The sequence below is a fragment of the Glycine max genome, chromosome 15 (genome assembly GCF_000004515.6).
Source record: "Glycine max cultivar Williams 82 chromosome 15, Glycine_max_v4.0, whole genome shotgun sequence".
In the NCBI taxonomy this organism is placed as follows: domain Eukaryota; kingdom Viridiplantae; phylum Streptophyta; class Magnoliopsida; order Fabales; family Fabaceae; genus Glycine; species Glycine max.
In genome coordinates this window covers 23428333-23446477 of record NC_038251.2, presented here as the reverse complement: position 1 = coordinate 23446477, position 18145 = coordinate 23428333, and the positions used below count along the sequence as shown (strand labels likewise).

At 33.8% G+C, this 18145-nt stretch overlaps 1 protein-coding gene across 1 annotated transcript; it reads right to left on the bottom strand.

The window, feature by feature from the left end:
- Nucleotides 1-697: 697 nt before the first annotated feature.
- On the bottom strand, nucleotides 698-12355 carry PHYE2 (phytochrome E-like; the record flags this gene model as incomplete). The annotated part of the gene is given in 5 exon segments (NM_001289257.1): nucleotides 698-941; nucleotides 3589-3885; nucleotides 4339-5143; nucleotides 5737-6820; nucleotides 11486-12355. Coding segments are annotated over 5 exon segments (3300 nt in total), but the record flags the coding sequence as incomplete, so codon positions are not given.
- Nucleotides 12356-18145: the final 5790 nt, after the last annotated feature.

Below are 18145 nucleotides of genomic sequence, written 5' to 3'. Positions count from 1 at the left end.
ATATAATATTCTGTTGGAGTCATTGTTCATAGGTGTTTACATTTTTCAAAGATCTTTAAAATTTTGATAAAACATAGCATAAGGTGACCTTATGAGTTGTGTGCACCTTTTATGTATAAGTTACAGAGAATTTATGCGACAGCTACGAAGAACTGCATGAATCTTTGTGGCATGGTCAATTACTATAATAGAAAGAAGTTAATTTTTTGTCATGGCTTAGTTTTCGTGAGAAGAGATGCTTGTTCCTTTTATGTTATTAATTGATGTACTGACTTCTGCTTTTTCTATGAATTTTTAAGCTCTAAAAATGAAAAAAAAAATGCATCTGCATGGTATAGCCAATTATGTAGGGCAATATTACTAGATTGCGCCTTATTTATACATAAAATATTAGTATTACAAACAATCAATAGCCATGCTTGTCTTTGCAGGAAGGGGCATACAATATTCAAAATTCCTCTTAGCATTCTACTATGTGTGTTACTGTAATAATATTTAAGCCTTAGTACGAAGGTATATATACTGCCTAAAATTTTTCCTGCACAAGCGTAGACTTCCTTTAATGCATTACAAGATAAATCCCAGTGTTGATATGAGCACTTGCTATATCTGCAAGCTTCAAAGCAAGATTACTGGTCTCTCTCTGCAAATGATCCTTAACACCCCTTTCACTTGTAAGAGCATCAAGAGAATAAAACTAACTTAACATGCTTGTCTTTGCATGCAAATTCCTTTGCCTTTCTTTTCTTGTTCTAATTTCAAGATCAATGAGAAAATAGCACATATCTTGTCCTCTTTGGTAGCGGACATGACCACTCATCCTCCTGAGAATTTTCCTGGACATATATAGTCCTAGACCTTCCTGTGTAGTCCATTGATTCCCTCCTTCAACCATTTCATGAATAACATTGGAAGGAATACCTTGACCAGAATGGGCAATTCTGCTTGAAGAATGTCATAAAATGAGCCTCTAGTCTATCACAACAGGTAGAGTCTAAAACTATGTTGTTTCTAAAACAAGAATGATTCTAATTTAGGTGACATCTTTAAAGTAACCATCACAACAGGTAGAGTCCAAAACTATGCTGTTTCTAAAACAATAATGATTATCCCATGAAATGGTCATACAATCGCGACTATAGGCATTTGCATTTTTAAGGGTGGGTGATATTAGGAATGTTGTGTTGAATGCATGAACGTGAGTAAAGTTTAGAATCTAAAGTGAGAGAAAGCAGTGATAATCTAACAAACGTGATTATCAACTATTCAAACAGAAGGGAAAAAAGTATCATTATAGAACTAGAAGCAATAGTGTAAGGGACATTTTGGAAACACTTTTCAACAAGCACCTACGAGTGAATAGGCAATTTAGTCCCTGAGATTGTACCCATTTTGCATATTAGTCCCTAGCTTAATATTAAATTCAAAATAGTCTCTATCTTTGCATAAGTGTTGCAAAATAGTCCTTCCGTTAAATTTTAAAGTAACACCGTTAGTGAGGTCAATTTTAGTGTCACGTGGACTATCCAACGTGGCACTAAAGGATGACGTGGCATGACACGTGAACGTGCCTCTTAAAAGATGTCACGTCATTTGATGATAACAAAACGAATAAATAGGCAATTTAGTCCCTGACTTTATACCCCTGTTGCATATTAGTCCCTAACTTAATGAAAAATTCAAAATAGTCCCTATCTTTTGCATAAGTATTGCAAAATAGTTCTTCCGTTAAATTTTAAAGTAACACTGTTAGTAAGGTCAATTTTAGTGTCACGTCATTTGATGATGATAGAATGAGTGGCTTCTTCAAATTTGATGGTTCTGAACCAATTGAAGCATATATACGAAAAAGAACCCACACACACTTGCACAAATAAAAAGAACCAAAAATCCACAGCAACAACCTTATCTCTATTGTCGTCAACACCAATGGGCGAGGTCTGCATAACCATTCTCTTTTCCTCTCTTTTTTCTCTTCAATTACCATCAATGTATCATTCCGGGTTTTGATTTTTTTTTTTTTTTGTGTTTTGAATAGGAAGAGAAAAAATCAGAGGAAAACAAAGTGGAGGAGAAAAAAGCAAATGAAGAAGAAAAGAAAGAAGAAGAGAAAAAACTAGAGGAATCAAAAGATGACAAGGAATCCAAGGAGGAATCTGCGCCGCCAGAAATCGTGCAAGGCACAACCTTTGCAATGCATGGACACTTTAAGCACGATTTCTGGCATCTTTTAAGTTAAGGACTATTTTGCAACACTTATGCAAAAGATAGGGATTATTTTGAATTTTTCATTAAGTTAGGGACTAATATGCAACAGGGGTACAAAGTCAGGGACTAAATTGCCTATTTATTCATTTTGTTATCATTAAATGACATGACATCTTTTAGGAGACACATCCACGTGTCATGCCACGTCATCCTTTGGTACCATGTTGGATAGTCCACGTGGCATTAAAATTTACCTCACTAACGACGTTACTTTAAAATTTAACGGAATGACTATTTTGCAACACTTATGCAAAGATAGGGACTATTTTGAATTTAATATTAAGTTAGGGACTAATATACAAAATGGGTACAATCTCAGGGACTAAATTGCCTATTCACTCAGCACCTACAAGAAAAGAAAATAAAATGAATAAAGGAAGTAAATTTAATCAAACTTCTTGTAAAAGTTAAAATCAACTTTTTTAAAATATTCCGTATCTAACCTCTCCATAACCACCTATAAACTCAACAGAGCTATTCTTGCCTTCTAGAATTAAAAAACACGCTGATGAGCTAGAAGCTAATCTTAACTGTGCCTAAGTTGGCATGTCTAATCAAGACAGCCAGCAGGTCTAAAAGTGAAGGATTATAACAAATCCCAACCATGAAATGCAGAAAAGGGTTAAATATATCACATCTAGGTGAAGTAAATGAACAAGGAAGCACAGAATTAACATAATTTTAGTGCCTAGGAAATTGTCTAAAATAGTACCAAGATCACCTAAAATTGAATGATAGCACATTTTACTACTCAATGGTGGGCTTCCTTTGTTGTTGAATGCATCATGCCTCAATTTTATGACAAGCAGGCCAAATATTTTTTTGACTGACAAAGATCCTTTCTGGTCTTCTATTTTCTAGTGCAGTAATAGAGTGGGTTTAAATAAGGCTCAATAGTGACCCAAAATTTGCATATGTATTTCACAAAAGATGCTTTTCATAACATAATTTAGATGTCTACCTACACCTTGTGACCAATGTCAATTTCCATAGTGGACAACTGCAGCCAATATAAACAATAAGAGAGAAAAAGTGCACATGGATCTAGAATATTTGAGAACTAGAAGTAGAAAACATATGCAATGCAACATGTGGTACAAACAAGTTAGAGGAAGCTTGACCCACAATTGTCACAAAAATCTATATTTTAAATATAAAACCATAACTGATTCAGACATCAACCAAACATGAATTTCATGTGAAACAAAAATGAGAGAAATCAACTATCATTGAGTCAGAAAGTCTAATATATGGTATAAGCAACCAAATTAATCAGCTATGAATAATCTATGGACAACAATAAATTCTTGGTTATTTTACCTGAACTGCAGATGGATAAACTCATCACCATCCTGTATTATCTTTAAAGTAGGTGAAACCTTGATTTCTACCCAGCCATTTGGAGATGCCGTATGGCTGACTACATTAAGCAAAAAGTCAGACAAGACCACCTGAAGCCTAATTTGGTCACCATATAGAGAAAGCATTTTTATTTCATCAGGAATTTCGTGAAACAGTTGCAAGTTCTTCTCTCTTATCAACATCATGACTTGACTGACAATGGCATCTAAAATATTTCCCAGAACAAACTCTTCCACGTTTAGCTGCAAAGTGCTGCTAGTATCAGCAAAAAATATCAAAAACAAAAGTCAGCACTATTGTATTTTTATCTGCGTAATCTAAAGGCGTGACAGTATGTATGCATATATGTCAGTGTGGAACATAAAGTGATATTTTGAAGAGTTAAATATGCTTTTGGTCCCTATAAAATTTCAGATTTCTAGTTTTAGTCCTTTTAAATGTTTTTTTCTATTTTTAGTTTCTTGTTTATTTTCTGTCATCAATACCAGTCTGTGGGGGTTAAATTTTTTAATCTATTTTTGCCAATTTTATAGTCCCTCGCAGGGACTGTTGTCGATCATGGAAAATAAAATAAAGCACGAAATCTGAAATTTTATTAGGACGAAAAATATATTTAACCCTATTTTAAACATTAATCATAACAAATGAAAAAAGAAAGTACAACTCAAAGAGAATTTATGCCTATCAAAATGCAACAAAAACACTTACTCTTCGTTAATACTTCCCAAGTGTGTATCCTCAATAATTGCCATGATTTGTCTTTCACATGCATCACTAGTGTCAAGAAATTGTTTTTGGTTTTCCGAGACAGTTGTATTTTCCAAAAGTTTGCGGGTGAATCGTATACCATTTAAAGGTTTCTTCATCTCTTGTAGTATATATGCCTCTTCAGATTCAGAAATGCTTTCCCTGCCTCTAGGATTGTGTTCTTCAGAAGGCTGATTCAGGTCTGGCATTACAATCTGCAAGAAGCAGAAACAGCCAAGCATATTCCCACCAGCATCAATTTTCTTGTTTGCTGTTATGTAAGTCTCTATGAATTCTCCATTTCTATGAAAAAATCCAAATGGTAACTTCTCAGAATCTTGACGGCTTATTCCACGGTATAGTAAAATCATAAAATTAGTCAGTGTATCTTGACCTTTTAGTCGACAAAAGCTTCCAAAAATTTCACCAGGAAGCAATTTTCCTATGACTTCATCTCTTTTCCAACCAGTTAGCCTCTCCATCGCTGCATTCCATTCAGAGCAGCAGACATTCTCATCAGAAGAAAATATGGGTGGAATCAGTGGACTCAGACTCTGTATGATTGCTTTGTAATCACCTTCCAACTTGATGAATTTATCTTGAACCACTTTTTCATAAGTGATGTCTTCACCTACAAAGCATACCCCAACAATAGCATCTGTGTAGTCCCTACTAATGCAAGCATTGACCATGAGACATGCAACTTCCTGTTGTTGATCAAGCCCAAAGTGTTTTATTTTCAACTCAACATTTTTGTCCTCCTGGCCTGAAAAACATCAGTAATCAATAAGGGTAAATTTCTGAGGGAGAAGAAATTGAAATAAGATTACAAGTCAAACTCCAACTTTCATATTCAATTATATAACACTATCCATTTAATTTTACATTCCTATTGATGAAAACAATAGCATAACCTTAGAAAACATGATATATTTATTTGTCCAAAGCCTTATATATACACCAAAAACTTTCATCCTTGAGATGTTCAGAGTCTCAGAAGTGAACCACCTCAAAATTAAATTTTAATTTTAGAAGCATAGGGAAGTAAAGGATATGCAAATGGAGAATAAATGCTGAAGCTTTCAGCAAAGACGGTCACCAATATCTAATATTGGATAAGGTATGAAACTATGCATGGTTCAGTTGTTGAACCTATGCAAGGATCAGTATTAGTTTCATGATTTGAACATTTCAAACGATCATGGTGGAATCAAATTCTGAAGAACGGCCCCTGTGGCTGCTAGGCTAGCAACTACAGAACATTTTTTTCCCCACACTGAATCATGAGTAACATTTGGGTGAGTTAATAAAGTTAAAACTCTGAATTTACCACTATCTTTTCGGCAAGAATTGATTTACCTTGCAAGGCTCTGCTTAGAGTATTTTTAAAAGTGTCACCCGAGTCCGCATGTATAATTTCATTTACCAGGGATTTTCCCATAGCTTCACTGGCCTGTAGACCTGTCAATTCCGCTATTTTAGTATTCCATCCATTGATTACACCGCCTAAATCAACCCCAAAAATTGGGACTGTTGCTGTCTCAATTAATCTCACCATTTGAAGTGCTACTGAACTGAGTTCATCCATCCCTCCAGCTGCAGTGTCACTTTTCTGTACATAACTTAAAGTCTTTGGACCAGTGTTCTCTGTGTCTTGGAATGAATCTCTTATTATTAGTTGCAATGAGTGAATAGCATTGATTTCCAGCACTTCCCAAGGCAAACTTTTGCTTTTGACTACTTCAAGAAAAGCTTTAAATGATGATCTTGGGTTCATTTTTCCTCCATCATCTTTATCCTCTGGATGGTGCTTGGCTCCTCCCCATTTCACTTCCTTAGCAGTGTGAGATCTGAACCAGAACAAGAAATGTTTTGAATTGATTCTTGCTGTGGCCATGCCACAAACTGCATCGCCCAGTGAAGCAGCGCCTGGATAACCAGCATCGGCCAAACTATCTGTTGTCAAACCTGTTGAGTCCCCATGATTACTAAGTAGCCATTCAGCTATGTCTTTCACCTGTGCTTCAGTTGGGGTTGTGCCTAACAGCCAACAGTTTCCTTCATAATACAAGGCAGCCCCGTCACACTTCACAAGATCCATGATACTTGGGGATTGATTAACAATGCCGAATGGTGCATCACGAAGGAGCATGTCACACAGTAAGGTTTGTGTCTTAAGAATTCTCTTCTCTGCCATCTGTGATGCCAATTGAATCTCCATGTAAAGCTGCAGTCCAAAAGTCTGCATTAGGAACTCACAAGCATAGCGAACCAGGAAAGACACAGAGCGTGGTGAAGTGTGATGACAAACTAGCAAACCCCAAAGCCTTGTTGCATCCTTTCCATTGACTATAATTGCCATCACCAGAGAGGCAATTGAGCCCATGTTGGCCATGTACTGAGTGTGACAACCATGTGGTAACCTAAGGGTTGAGTTCACCAAGCTTTCTCCATTCCGCTGCCATTCATCTTCCAAGAAGCAAAGGAATCCATTGATGAAGAAGATCCTAGGCCTACAAGCTCCAATGGAGCTTGCATCATGTGGTATCAAGAGCATCTTCATCTAGGTGATGTTCTTTTGCTTCCTCTATCTTTTTGTTCGGTGAATGAGACGCCACTTCAAGGAGAAGATGAGTCTAGAAGAAGCTCACCACCATAGGAGGCCATGGATAAGAGCTTGGAGTAGATTCAAAAAAAATTAAACCGATTAAATCTTAGATCTACACTTGTTCTTGCATTTCTATGGTTCAAAATTTGTAGATCTACTCTTGAATCTTGTTTTTGTGTTGATTTTAGGTTCTATCATTTTTCATTCATAATATTCTTGTGCTGAACCTTTAGATCTAAATTTTGTTCCAAAATATTGATTAGAAAAAAAAAACACAAAAATCTAAGTGTAAATCACTTAATCCATGTTGTCTTAGAGTCATGTTTAGTCATAGTAATTGTCACATTATGCTCTAAGTTTGTGTTGAATTTTTATTTTGTTTTTTGAATTCTAGATACATTTTTTCATGTATTCTTGTCATTCTTAGCCTATCTTTTGAATTTTGAGTCTAATTCATGCATGTTATTTAGTTCATAACATGTTCTAAATCAATTCCTAGAAGTAGTCTTGTTGTTGAACTCTTTTTTGTTTTCTAAGATTCCTACATGATGCCTATGATGAAGTTGAGATGTGGTGTTGAGTTGTGGCTGGATTTGTGAATCAAATAAGTCTTAAGCTCTCTTGAATTGTGTTATTCAAGATAATTGAGCATAAGCAAACACAAATTGTAACTATCCAAGCCTTAAGCAACATAAACACTACTCTTGATTTCTAGGTTGAAATCGCTGGTGCAGGCAGCTTGAACATACAAAAGTGTATAAATTACTGGGAATTGGTCACTACGTTTTTTGAGCTGAAACTTTTACTGAATTTTTTAGACATCTGGACCAAAATTATAAAAAAAGAACCAAGCGATTTGGATTAAAGGAAAAATAAAGAAAAATCTCACAAGTTGGCAGAAAAATCAGTGTCCAGGAAAAAAAAAAGTGAAAGGAAAGTGTGCTTGTTGTTTTGGCTCAAAATTTGTTCTATAATTGGTGCCTATTTTATACCAATCCTAGTTCTGAAATTTCAATTGAAAATTATTGTGAAAACAAGTGCCAAAACTAGAGGTTTCTTGAGTCTTTTTTTTTTTAGTTTTTCTACTCTACTCTAGAGCCATTCTAGGTTTCTCTTTGAGTCCTAGCTTGCTTTTTTGTGCTTTCCATTGCTTTAATTGTTGAATAATCCTTGGAAATTTGTCTTGTTAAAACTCTATTGGTTTAGCTTTCATTTCATTTTTTTTGTCTTTGGTTATTGCTTGTCTCTTTGTTTCCTTGCTTGTGAGTTGCCATATAGGGAATTGGAAAGGAGGATTGGTGCCATATCTTGAAGAATTTGAGTCAAGAAGCAAGGGACCAACCACCTTAAGAGCTATTGGACTAAGAAGCACTCCAAATTGAGTGAAACACTAAAGAGAGAATAGCCACCACAATTGAGGACTTTTTTCTTTGTAATTTTGTAATTGGCAATTTGCTTTGCTTTCAAATTTTGTAACAAAAAGGCCTTTCATTGGAAGTAAGTTGGGAGCCTCCGCTAGGTCACCCTACTTCCATTTGTGTGTAATAATTTTAGGCAATTTTCCCTTAGGATAGTGAGTGTTTTGTTGGGAACCTTAAATGAGGTCATCCAAACACTCTTAGGATCCGCCTAGTTTGCATTTCTTGCACTTTAATTTCTTGCTTACTTTCATAGCTTATTTCCTTTACCCTCCATTGTCAAACCGCCTAGATAGCTTTCCTTTTACCAATTAGTTTTTACCTTATCTTTCACACCTTTTTTTAGTGTTTATTTTGGCTAGTTTCAACCATAGTTTCTTTTACCTTTTTTTCAAACCCCCAACAAGAAAGAACCATAACTTAGGAACCAACATGAGTCTTCATTCTTCATCTAGTGTTAATGGTGAGGGTTCTACTCCTAAGGACCCCTTGTATAAGATATTAGATGAGTTGAGATCCCTTAAGTTGTGGAAAGAAAAACAAGAGAGAAAAGAAAAAGGTAAAAAAAGAGTGGAAGAAATAAGTCAAGATGAAAGAAAGAAAATAAGAGAGGAAGAAAGAAGAAAAATAATGAAAGAAATGAAAAGAGAAAAACATGTCTCCTATAGTAGTCATAACTCTTGCAAGAGCCTAAGTGAAGAACTTCGTGACTATTATGAAGGAAGGCATAGGTCACATCTTAGACCTCACTCCCATAGGAGAGAAAATGAAAGAAAGCCTCAAGAGGTTAACATTAAACTCCCATACTTCCATGGGAAGGACAATGTAGAGGCCAATTTAGATTGGGAAATAAGGGTAGAGCAACAACTTAAAAGGAAGTCTACTTCAAAATCTTATGGCTCTCACTCTTATCCAAAGAAAGACCAAGGTCAAGGAATCTTAGGGGTGAGACCTTCTAAGCCCAAAGATGATAAGGGGAAGACAATAGAAAAGCAACCCCTTAAGGCTAGTATGCAAGAGAAGACTAGCTCCATGAAGTGCTTTAAATGTCTTGGAAGAGGACACATTACTTCTCAATGCCCCACCAAGAAAACCATGATTATGAGGGGCCAAGACATTTATAGTAGCCAAGATGAGGCTACTACTTCACCTTCCTCTAGTAAAAGTGAAGAAGCAAAAGGGGAAGAATCTAGTGAAGAGATCTACCCCCAAGAAGAAGGACAACCTTTAATGGTTAAGGAGGAGTGTAAGGAGGTAAGTGTCTCCTCCAAGAGGTTAGCTAAGAAGGAAAGACATTTTGAAATAAAGACAAATATTAAAGAAATTTCCCTTCTTAGACAACCTCCACATTTTCTCCTTTGTAAAAAGACACTTGTTAGCATTGCCACATCTCTTAGGCTTGAGTTTATTCCTCAAGTAAAGGAGTTGTTGGATGAGGGTTTGGTTCTCAAGAGATTAAATCCTTGTGCTTTGTTGGTGCCCAAAATAGGTATTATTAGGCACCAAATCCCTAAAATAGGTGGTGTGATGAATGCTTTGGGTGGTGCAACACTCTTTTGTAAAATTACTCATGCACCCAACATCTTCATGATTTGTGTACATAGGGACTCATTAGGTAGGTTTGTTCTTATTTTTAGTTTCAATACAAACTTAGGCACTCATATGGGACACCTTAGGTTTGTCATACTTTTTGGTAGGAATAATCAACATGAAAATACAGAAAAAGGTATGTTCTATTGCTTTACTTTTCTTAATTTTTTAAATTGTGATCAAAGGGTTCCCATGAACCCTAAGAGAATAAAGGTCATTCCTGAGTGGCCCGCTCCACCAAGTGTAAGAAAAATTTGGGGCTTCCAAGACTTAACAAACTTTTACAAAAGGTTTGCCCCATATTTTTCTATACTTGTAGCACCACTCATTGAGTTGGTGAGGAACCATGTTCCTTCATGGGAAGATGCCCAGGAAATGAGTTTTCAGACCTTACCTTACTTCAACATACTAAACACCACTAATACATATGTTTTTTTCCTTTTTACAGGTGTTAAGGGAAGGAGCCCAGAGTATCAAGAACCTCAGGATTTGAGGTCAAATCCTTTTCAAGGGGGAGGGAATACCACATGATGCAAGCTCCATTGGAGCTTGTAGGCCTAGGATCTTCTTCATCAATGGATTCCTTTGCTTCTTGGAAGATGAATGGCAGCGGAATGGAGAAAGGGAAAGAGAGAGGAGACGCCACTTCAAGGAGAAGATGAGTCTAGAAGAAGCTCACCACCATAGGAGGCCATGGATAAGAGCTTGGAGGAAGAAGGAGATGAATGAAGGGAGAAGGAGAGAAGAGCACGAAATTTTGTGCTCTAAATGAGCTTTGAAATCTGAAGTTTAATATTCAAATCATCAAAGTTGAAAAAAATGCACACACATGACCTCTATTTATAGCCTAAGTGTCACACAAAATTGGAGGGAAATTCAAATTTCACTTGAATTTGAAATTGAATTTGTGGAGCCAAACTTTGGAGCCAAAATTTCACTAATTATGATTAGTGAATTTTAGTTATGGTTCAGCCCACTAATCCAAGATCAATTCCAAGATTCTCCACTAAGTGTGCTTAGGTATCATGAGGCATGAAAAGCATGAAGGACATGCACAAAGTGTGACTATATGATGTGGCAATGGGGTGTAGTAAGCAAATGCTCACCTCCCCCTCTAAAATTTAATTGGATTGGGCTTCTACCAATTCAATTAAATTTATTTCCAACCACACACATCAAATATCCACTTAGTGCATGTGAAATTACAAAACTACCCCTAATACAAAAACTAGTCTAGGTGCCCTAAAATACAAGGGCTGAAAAATCCTATATTTCTAGGGTATCCTACCTACATTATGGAGCCCTAAATACAAGACCCAAAAATAATGAAACCTTAATCTAATATTTACAAAGATAAGCGGGCTCGTACTTAGCCCATGGGCCCGAAATCTACCCTAAGGCTCATAAGAACCCTAGGGCCTTCTCTTGCATCTCTGGCCCAATCTATTTGGAGTTTTTCTATCCAATGCCCTTGCGGAGTAGGATTGCATCACATCCTGACCCGGTTTTGCTTGAACAAGAACCGAGAAGCTTGAGGGATATCCGTGGCCGGATAGTGCAAACCCAAGTAAGGCTCCAAATCAGACCTCCTAATCTCAGATACAACCTCACCATGATCATCCTCATGAAACTTATAAACCATAACTCTATCATATCCAGTAAGCTTCTGCACCTCCTCAACAACAGTGTCACACAACAGTCCAATATCTTCCCCGGGAAGAGATTGCAGCCTTGAAATAGCCCTAACAGCCAGCTTCTGTGACTGAACAGCCCCAGCAAGTGACAATGTCGGATCACTCATCCGCGCAGGCTCCAAATCAATCACAACCCCAACATCAATCCTATGCAGTATGGCATAAAATGGCTTCTGGGTTGTCCTAGCATAGACCCAAATAGGGTTCAAGAGTGAAATTTCCCTGGAAGCCGCAGCTTTTGCAAGTGAAGCCCCAGAAGGGGGAGTGAAAAGGGTTGTGGCATCAACCCCAATTAGATTCATGAACTGCTTTGAATCAATTTGCCTCTCCAAACCCAACAATTGAAAGCAATTATCACTGTACCCAATGATCCTAAAAGTGGATTCCTCAATTGCAAGCATACATCCAAAGGGTTGGATAAGGCCACCCCTTTGGATTTTGGACAAATATGCAGTCATTTTCTGCTCAGACACTAACCTGGAAGGATCAAGAACCATCCTTGAGTAGTCAAATGATTTGCCAGACACACCAGACAGCTCAAACTCAGCCAGAATCTCAGCATCTGCACTGTACTGAGCCAGTATCTTGTCTCTCTTGGTGTTCGTGTTGCTTTCAGCTGATGTGCTCAAGCTTGTGTCTTTCAGCTTCCCTCTACTTCCAAAACTCATTTTTCAAGGCTGTGCAAAAATATACCAAATATTTTATTTGCTTATTGTACCTTGTTTGTTGCACCTTCTATGAAGCCAGTTTGATTCTAGCTTTGTATATTATCAGATACCCTCTAAGCAAAAAAAATTAAGAAGAGAGTTTTTATTCAAAGCGCATTGTTCTTCTGTTGAGACAAGCCGACAATGAACACACCCCACTTAATGACTCTCCTATATTATTACATTCGTTCAATCCAATTCATGCAAATTGCTATCCTCTCTTAACTTTTACTGCTAACAACGTAAGCATGGAATCAAATTCCTTGGCCAACCAGTTTTGGCAATAATTCTAGGAAAACAATTTGTAATTGGTTAACTTGAAAATATCCAATTATAGTACTTTATTTGTCAAAAAGACACCACCACCCTTAGTTTCCGTTTCTATCTTCTTACTTACTTCACCGTTACTTTTCCCTCTTTTTCCACGAATCCTGGAAAACTACCGAGGACAATTAGTGGCAGACTCATGCCGTACTCTATAATGCATTGTTTCTGCCAACAAGTTGGTTCGAGTGAGTAAAACGGTGAATATACTCCAATGTCACGGTAACCAAAAAATTATATAGCATTGCTTTTTGGTGATTCAAAGGTCATAAATTCAAATTTTAGAAACAATTTTAGCTTGCAATTTTATCGGTTTGGTGGTTAGCTCTAGAAAAACTCGATCATTTTAGAATTTGCGAAAATTGATTAAAAAAAAATAGTCAAATTGATTCAAAATCAGTAAATGTTGATGAAAATAGTAAAAAAAAAAAGTAGCTTGAAATGGTATTTTTCAAATTTTTCTATTTTTCAATTTTTTTAAAATTTAATCTAAAATATTTTTATGATAAATAAAAAGGCATTTAAGAAGGATGATACATAGGTATAAATTATTTTACCAATTACTGTTAATTGTTAATCTTATAAAACATATTATTGGGGCATTTATATTAATTTAAAATTTTTAAACATCTTAATTTCTTATATTTTATATTATATTAAGTTATCATTTTCTTTGTTATTGTCAACGAATATTGTTGTATTTTGTTAAAACCTAAATATTATCTGTTCAAAAACAACTTAATATTATTATATATTTGATTTGGGCTTTTAAGTGTACTTTGAATGTTAAGAGCTTATAAAATAATATTTTATTTTAGTTTTAAAATTTAGAAATTTATTATATTATATTTATTTGATATTATCTTATGTATTATTTTATTAATACAGTTGAATCACAATTGGAACATGATTGAACTATTTAATTTTGAACTAATATGATTGACTCAATCACCAATCTAATATAAAAAATATTGGTTTAAATATTTTGACTATATTTTTTATAATATTATATAATTATAAATTATGAATATTTTTTTATAATAATTAATTTAAAAGACACATTTAAGATTATTTTAATTAATTAATAATGTAAAAAAAACACGTATACTTATAGTATACAATTTTTTTTATCTTTTCAATTATCACTTACTTATCAAATGAATTGAGAGTAATTATTTGGAGTTATTAATTTGAATTTGAAGGCACGAAAAATAATAAGTTTTGTTTTTTTTACAAGTATCTTCTTTTTGGAAATGAATCCTCTCCATATTCTTTTTTCTTCATTTCTTTCGTTACAGGTAACTATTTTGGATAAAATCTTTATGAATCACAAATATTTTTCTTCAACCACTGGTTAACAATCATGTGTTAATTAATTTAGGCGCTCGATTATAATTTTACTGTTCTCATATTACTTGAAGATGTTAAAAACATGATCAAATGATTGTTTTGGTACTTTATATCTTATTTTTTATTTAATTTGATCATTTATCTTTTAAAAAATTATTTTAATTTTTTATGTTTTAAAAATTGATTTCATTTGATACTAGAAGTTAGTTTCCACGTCAAAAAAAAGTTTAAGTTAATTAATGATTATTGGTGTTTAAAATCCGCCAATAATTACTTTTAACTTTTAATAAATATAAATAATTTCATGACAGTATAAAATCAAAATCGTCACAAAATTTCTACAAATATATTATCTGAATTTAATCATGTTTCCTTCTTCTCCAATCCTAAATTTTCAATCCTAATCTTAGACTCAGGTTTCCAATTCCAAACTTCTCGAGTGAGACCTTGTTTGATGAAACCTTGTTTGATGTTGTGACTTATAACACTTTCCTAATCAAGATAGATTTCAAATTTTTAAAACCAATTTCATCCTTCACAAAACCCTAATTCCCTTTTTTCCTAAACTAAATCAAAACCCAACCCAAAACACAAACCCATCATCTTACTAACCACCACGTCAATGTCGACCAGTGGTGGTGTCAAGTCAGTAGAAGCCGCAACCCCAGTCGCCATCTCAGCGAGAACCACTTCTATAGTTTGTCGCCACTGCGAAAACATAAAGAGAACCAAAATCAACAATGGTCATAACTGTCAAGAACTTCCTCGGAGAATAGGCCCAATTCCTCTTCCGGATGTTCAATTACTTCGCGCACCACATCGGACATGCCAATTGCATTGTGTGTTACCATGTTCAACGAGGAATGATGTGATGAAGTTTGTACACCATAAACAGCATAACAATATATTTAATTTAATTAGGTTACTAACCTCCAGCCATAGCTCTTCCCACAATTCAGCAGATGAATTTGACAACACTCAGCTTAGCTAACTCAACCCTACGGAGAGCATAGTCAAGGTCAACAACCCCTAAAGGGAGAAGAACTTGTTCCTTCCATTGTTTATAGTTTTCTCCCGTCAATATGGGAACCTTATTTTTATCACCAGAGATTATCAAAGATTAAACTGTTACATGTACCAAATATCAGTGTTGTAGATATCATAAAGTGTGAGAACCATTGGATTAAGTGGGAGAATGTTAGTTTTGATTTTGAAATCAAATTAAAGTGGTCCTAATTTTTCTAACCCACTTTTTTGTTTTCTCAATCACTTGACTTAGTCAAATTTGGTAACAACATTTCAGTTTTAATTATAAAGTTGTTAAGAGTATACCTGCATCCTGATATTATGGAATCAGTTTTTTTGATGGATAAAATCTTATCTATATAAATAGGCATAGAGTCCCTAGTCTAAGCACATAAGAAAACAATACCTATTCCATCTAAAGTGATTGTGTTAAAGGCTAGAAGTATTCTTTGCAATTGAAACTACGAGTGTTGTTAAATTCATCTGTTGAATTATGGGAAGAGCTATGGTTGTAGGTTAGTAACCTAATTAAATTAAATATACTATTATGTTGTTTTTGGTGTACAAAATTCATCATTTGATACTAGAGTCAGGTTTTCCTTTGCCAGGTATACTATTATGCTATCAAACCTTGTTCTAGTATAAGGCATGTGTTGTGCGTTGGTAGTTTTTAAATTGCAATGTTTCTTAAAAAAATCAAATTGTTTGTTTTCTATTTCTGTGAGGCTTCTAATGGGATGACCAAATACATTACAAAATTTTCATAATTGTGAAAACCACATCCAATCACACTGGTTTGAAGGAAAATTGGTGTCCTAATCAGTTCGATTAGGCTATTAAACGATATATGTGATAGACTCAGAGTAACTCGATTTAATTCGATTGAGTTTTTTCGATACCAATAACCTAGAATAGATTAACTCGATTTGACCTGAGATTAATGTTATGACTCTTTTTATTGAGAAACACTAGCAATACATTATGGGTTCAAGTTGTAAAAATTAGTTTGATGTTTTTGTAGAATGGGTTTAGGTTATGCTTTGGGTTGTCCTAACATAACTTGGTGTCCTATATTCTTTTAGAAGTATATTTTTTTTTACATAAATTAGTTAAATATGTTTCAAGTCCCTTAAATTTGGGGTATTTTTGGTTTAGGTCCCTCAATTAAAAATTTACTCCTTTTAATCCCTTAAATTTGTGAAATGTTGTTTTTAGTTCCCCCAAAGTGAATTTAAGTATGGGTGTTCAAATCCAAATCGGTCCAAACAAAAATCGAAAAATGCTTAAAAAAACCAAAAACCAAACCACTCTTATTCTCTTTTGGATTTGTTTGGATGATTTTTTCTCAAACTAATCGGTTTGGTTCAATTTACGATTTGTGTTTTTGAAATTGAATCAAACCGCCAAGACTTATATTACTTTAGTGTTATGTGTTTTATATACATATCACTTGAGTTCAGTATTTTGTAGTGTTATTTATATGAAACTTATACAATGTACACCACTTTCTTTTTCAAATGATTTTTTTTAATATATGTTTGGTTTAAAATATGAAAATTTGACAAATTTTTATTATAGAAGGTTTAACATATTAATAAGTTTGGTAGATTTTTATGAACATTGTTTTAATGCAATTTAATTTAAAAGATGAAAAGAAAGTATATAAATTTTAATGAAATAATATTTTAGTAAAAATTGCAAAAATTGAACTGAATCAAACAACAAAATATTGGTTTGGTTTGGATTTTATTTTAAATAAAATCAAGTGAAACCAAACAACATATGTTTTATAAGTTTGATTCAAGTAACTCTTTAATGAAAAATTGAACCAAACAAAGCCACAAACACCCTTAAATTTAAAGGACAAAAAAATATAGGTTTTTAGTCCATTTATCCCCCCCCCCCCCCCCCCAAATTTTTAATCCCTCAAAGTGAAGTTAAGGACCAAAAGTAACATTCCTCGAATTTTCATTTGGGGGACCAAAAATTAAAGTACTTCAAATTTAAAGGACTAAAAATATATTTAAATCATTTTTTAACAATTATGTATTACTAAAAAATCAATTTAATAGAAAATATTTTTTCTAAAATAATATTATATTTATAATGATATTAATTATTTGTTTTGAAATATGAATTGTAAAATATACCTTTATTTAGGTTATATACTTATTTTCTTATACAATTTAACTCAATATAGTGTTAATATTAAGATATTACTTGAATAAATTGTGTTTACTTAGTATTATTCCATATATTATTTAGTCTTAATCCAATTTGATTTGAGTTTACATAAATGACCCTAACAAATTAAGTTCAGGCCGAGTAGGAGGAAAAAGATAAACTTATTTCAATCCATCTCATGCTCATCCTTATTAATAATATTATGGAGTTATGAATATTATGATTTTCTTTTCAAGATTGCTTATTATTTTATTGTAGATTTAACAATGATTAATAAAAATTGCACCATTAAACCTTGAATCATTAACTTTATTGTTTCAATGATCAATCCAATTTTAAAAATCTTGGTTTAAACTATTATTATGGATTAACAATGAAGGTGTTAATGGAACCATGTGGTCCTACATAACTTTCACCGTAATTATTAATCCCTAATAATATTGTATTCCTAGCATTTCTTAAAAAAAAATGTCATAACATTGAAATTTAACAACACACCAAAAGGTTTCTATATATGATTGACTCAAAAGGTTTATCAAATTGGTCACGTAATTGTTTCTTAATTAAACTGACAACTATGGTTTTGACAATACTATAGGACTATGTTGGTAAGATAAATGTGAAAGTGGATGAATATATTAGAGACTTTTCTTTAAAAAAAAAAGATATTAGAAATTTTAACCTGGTTACAAACAAATTAAGGAATAAAATCAAACTTTGAATTTTATAGAAATTAAAATCAAACTTTTAAAAATACAACTCTGAGTTTTATAGGGACTAAAATCAAACTTTAAAATTTTTTTAGGGATGAACAAATATTTGATGTGACATATTTTTTTAAAAATGATTGAAGTTTAATGTGGCATA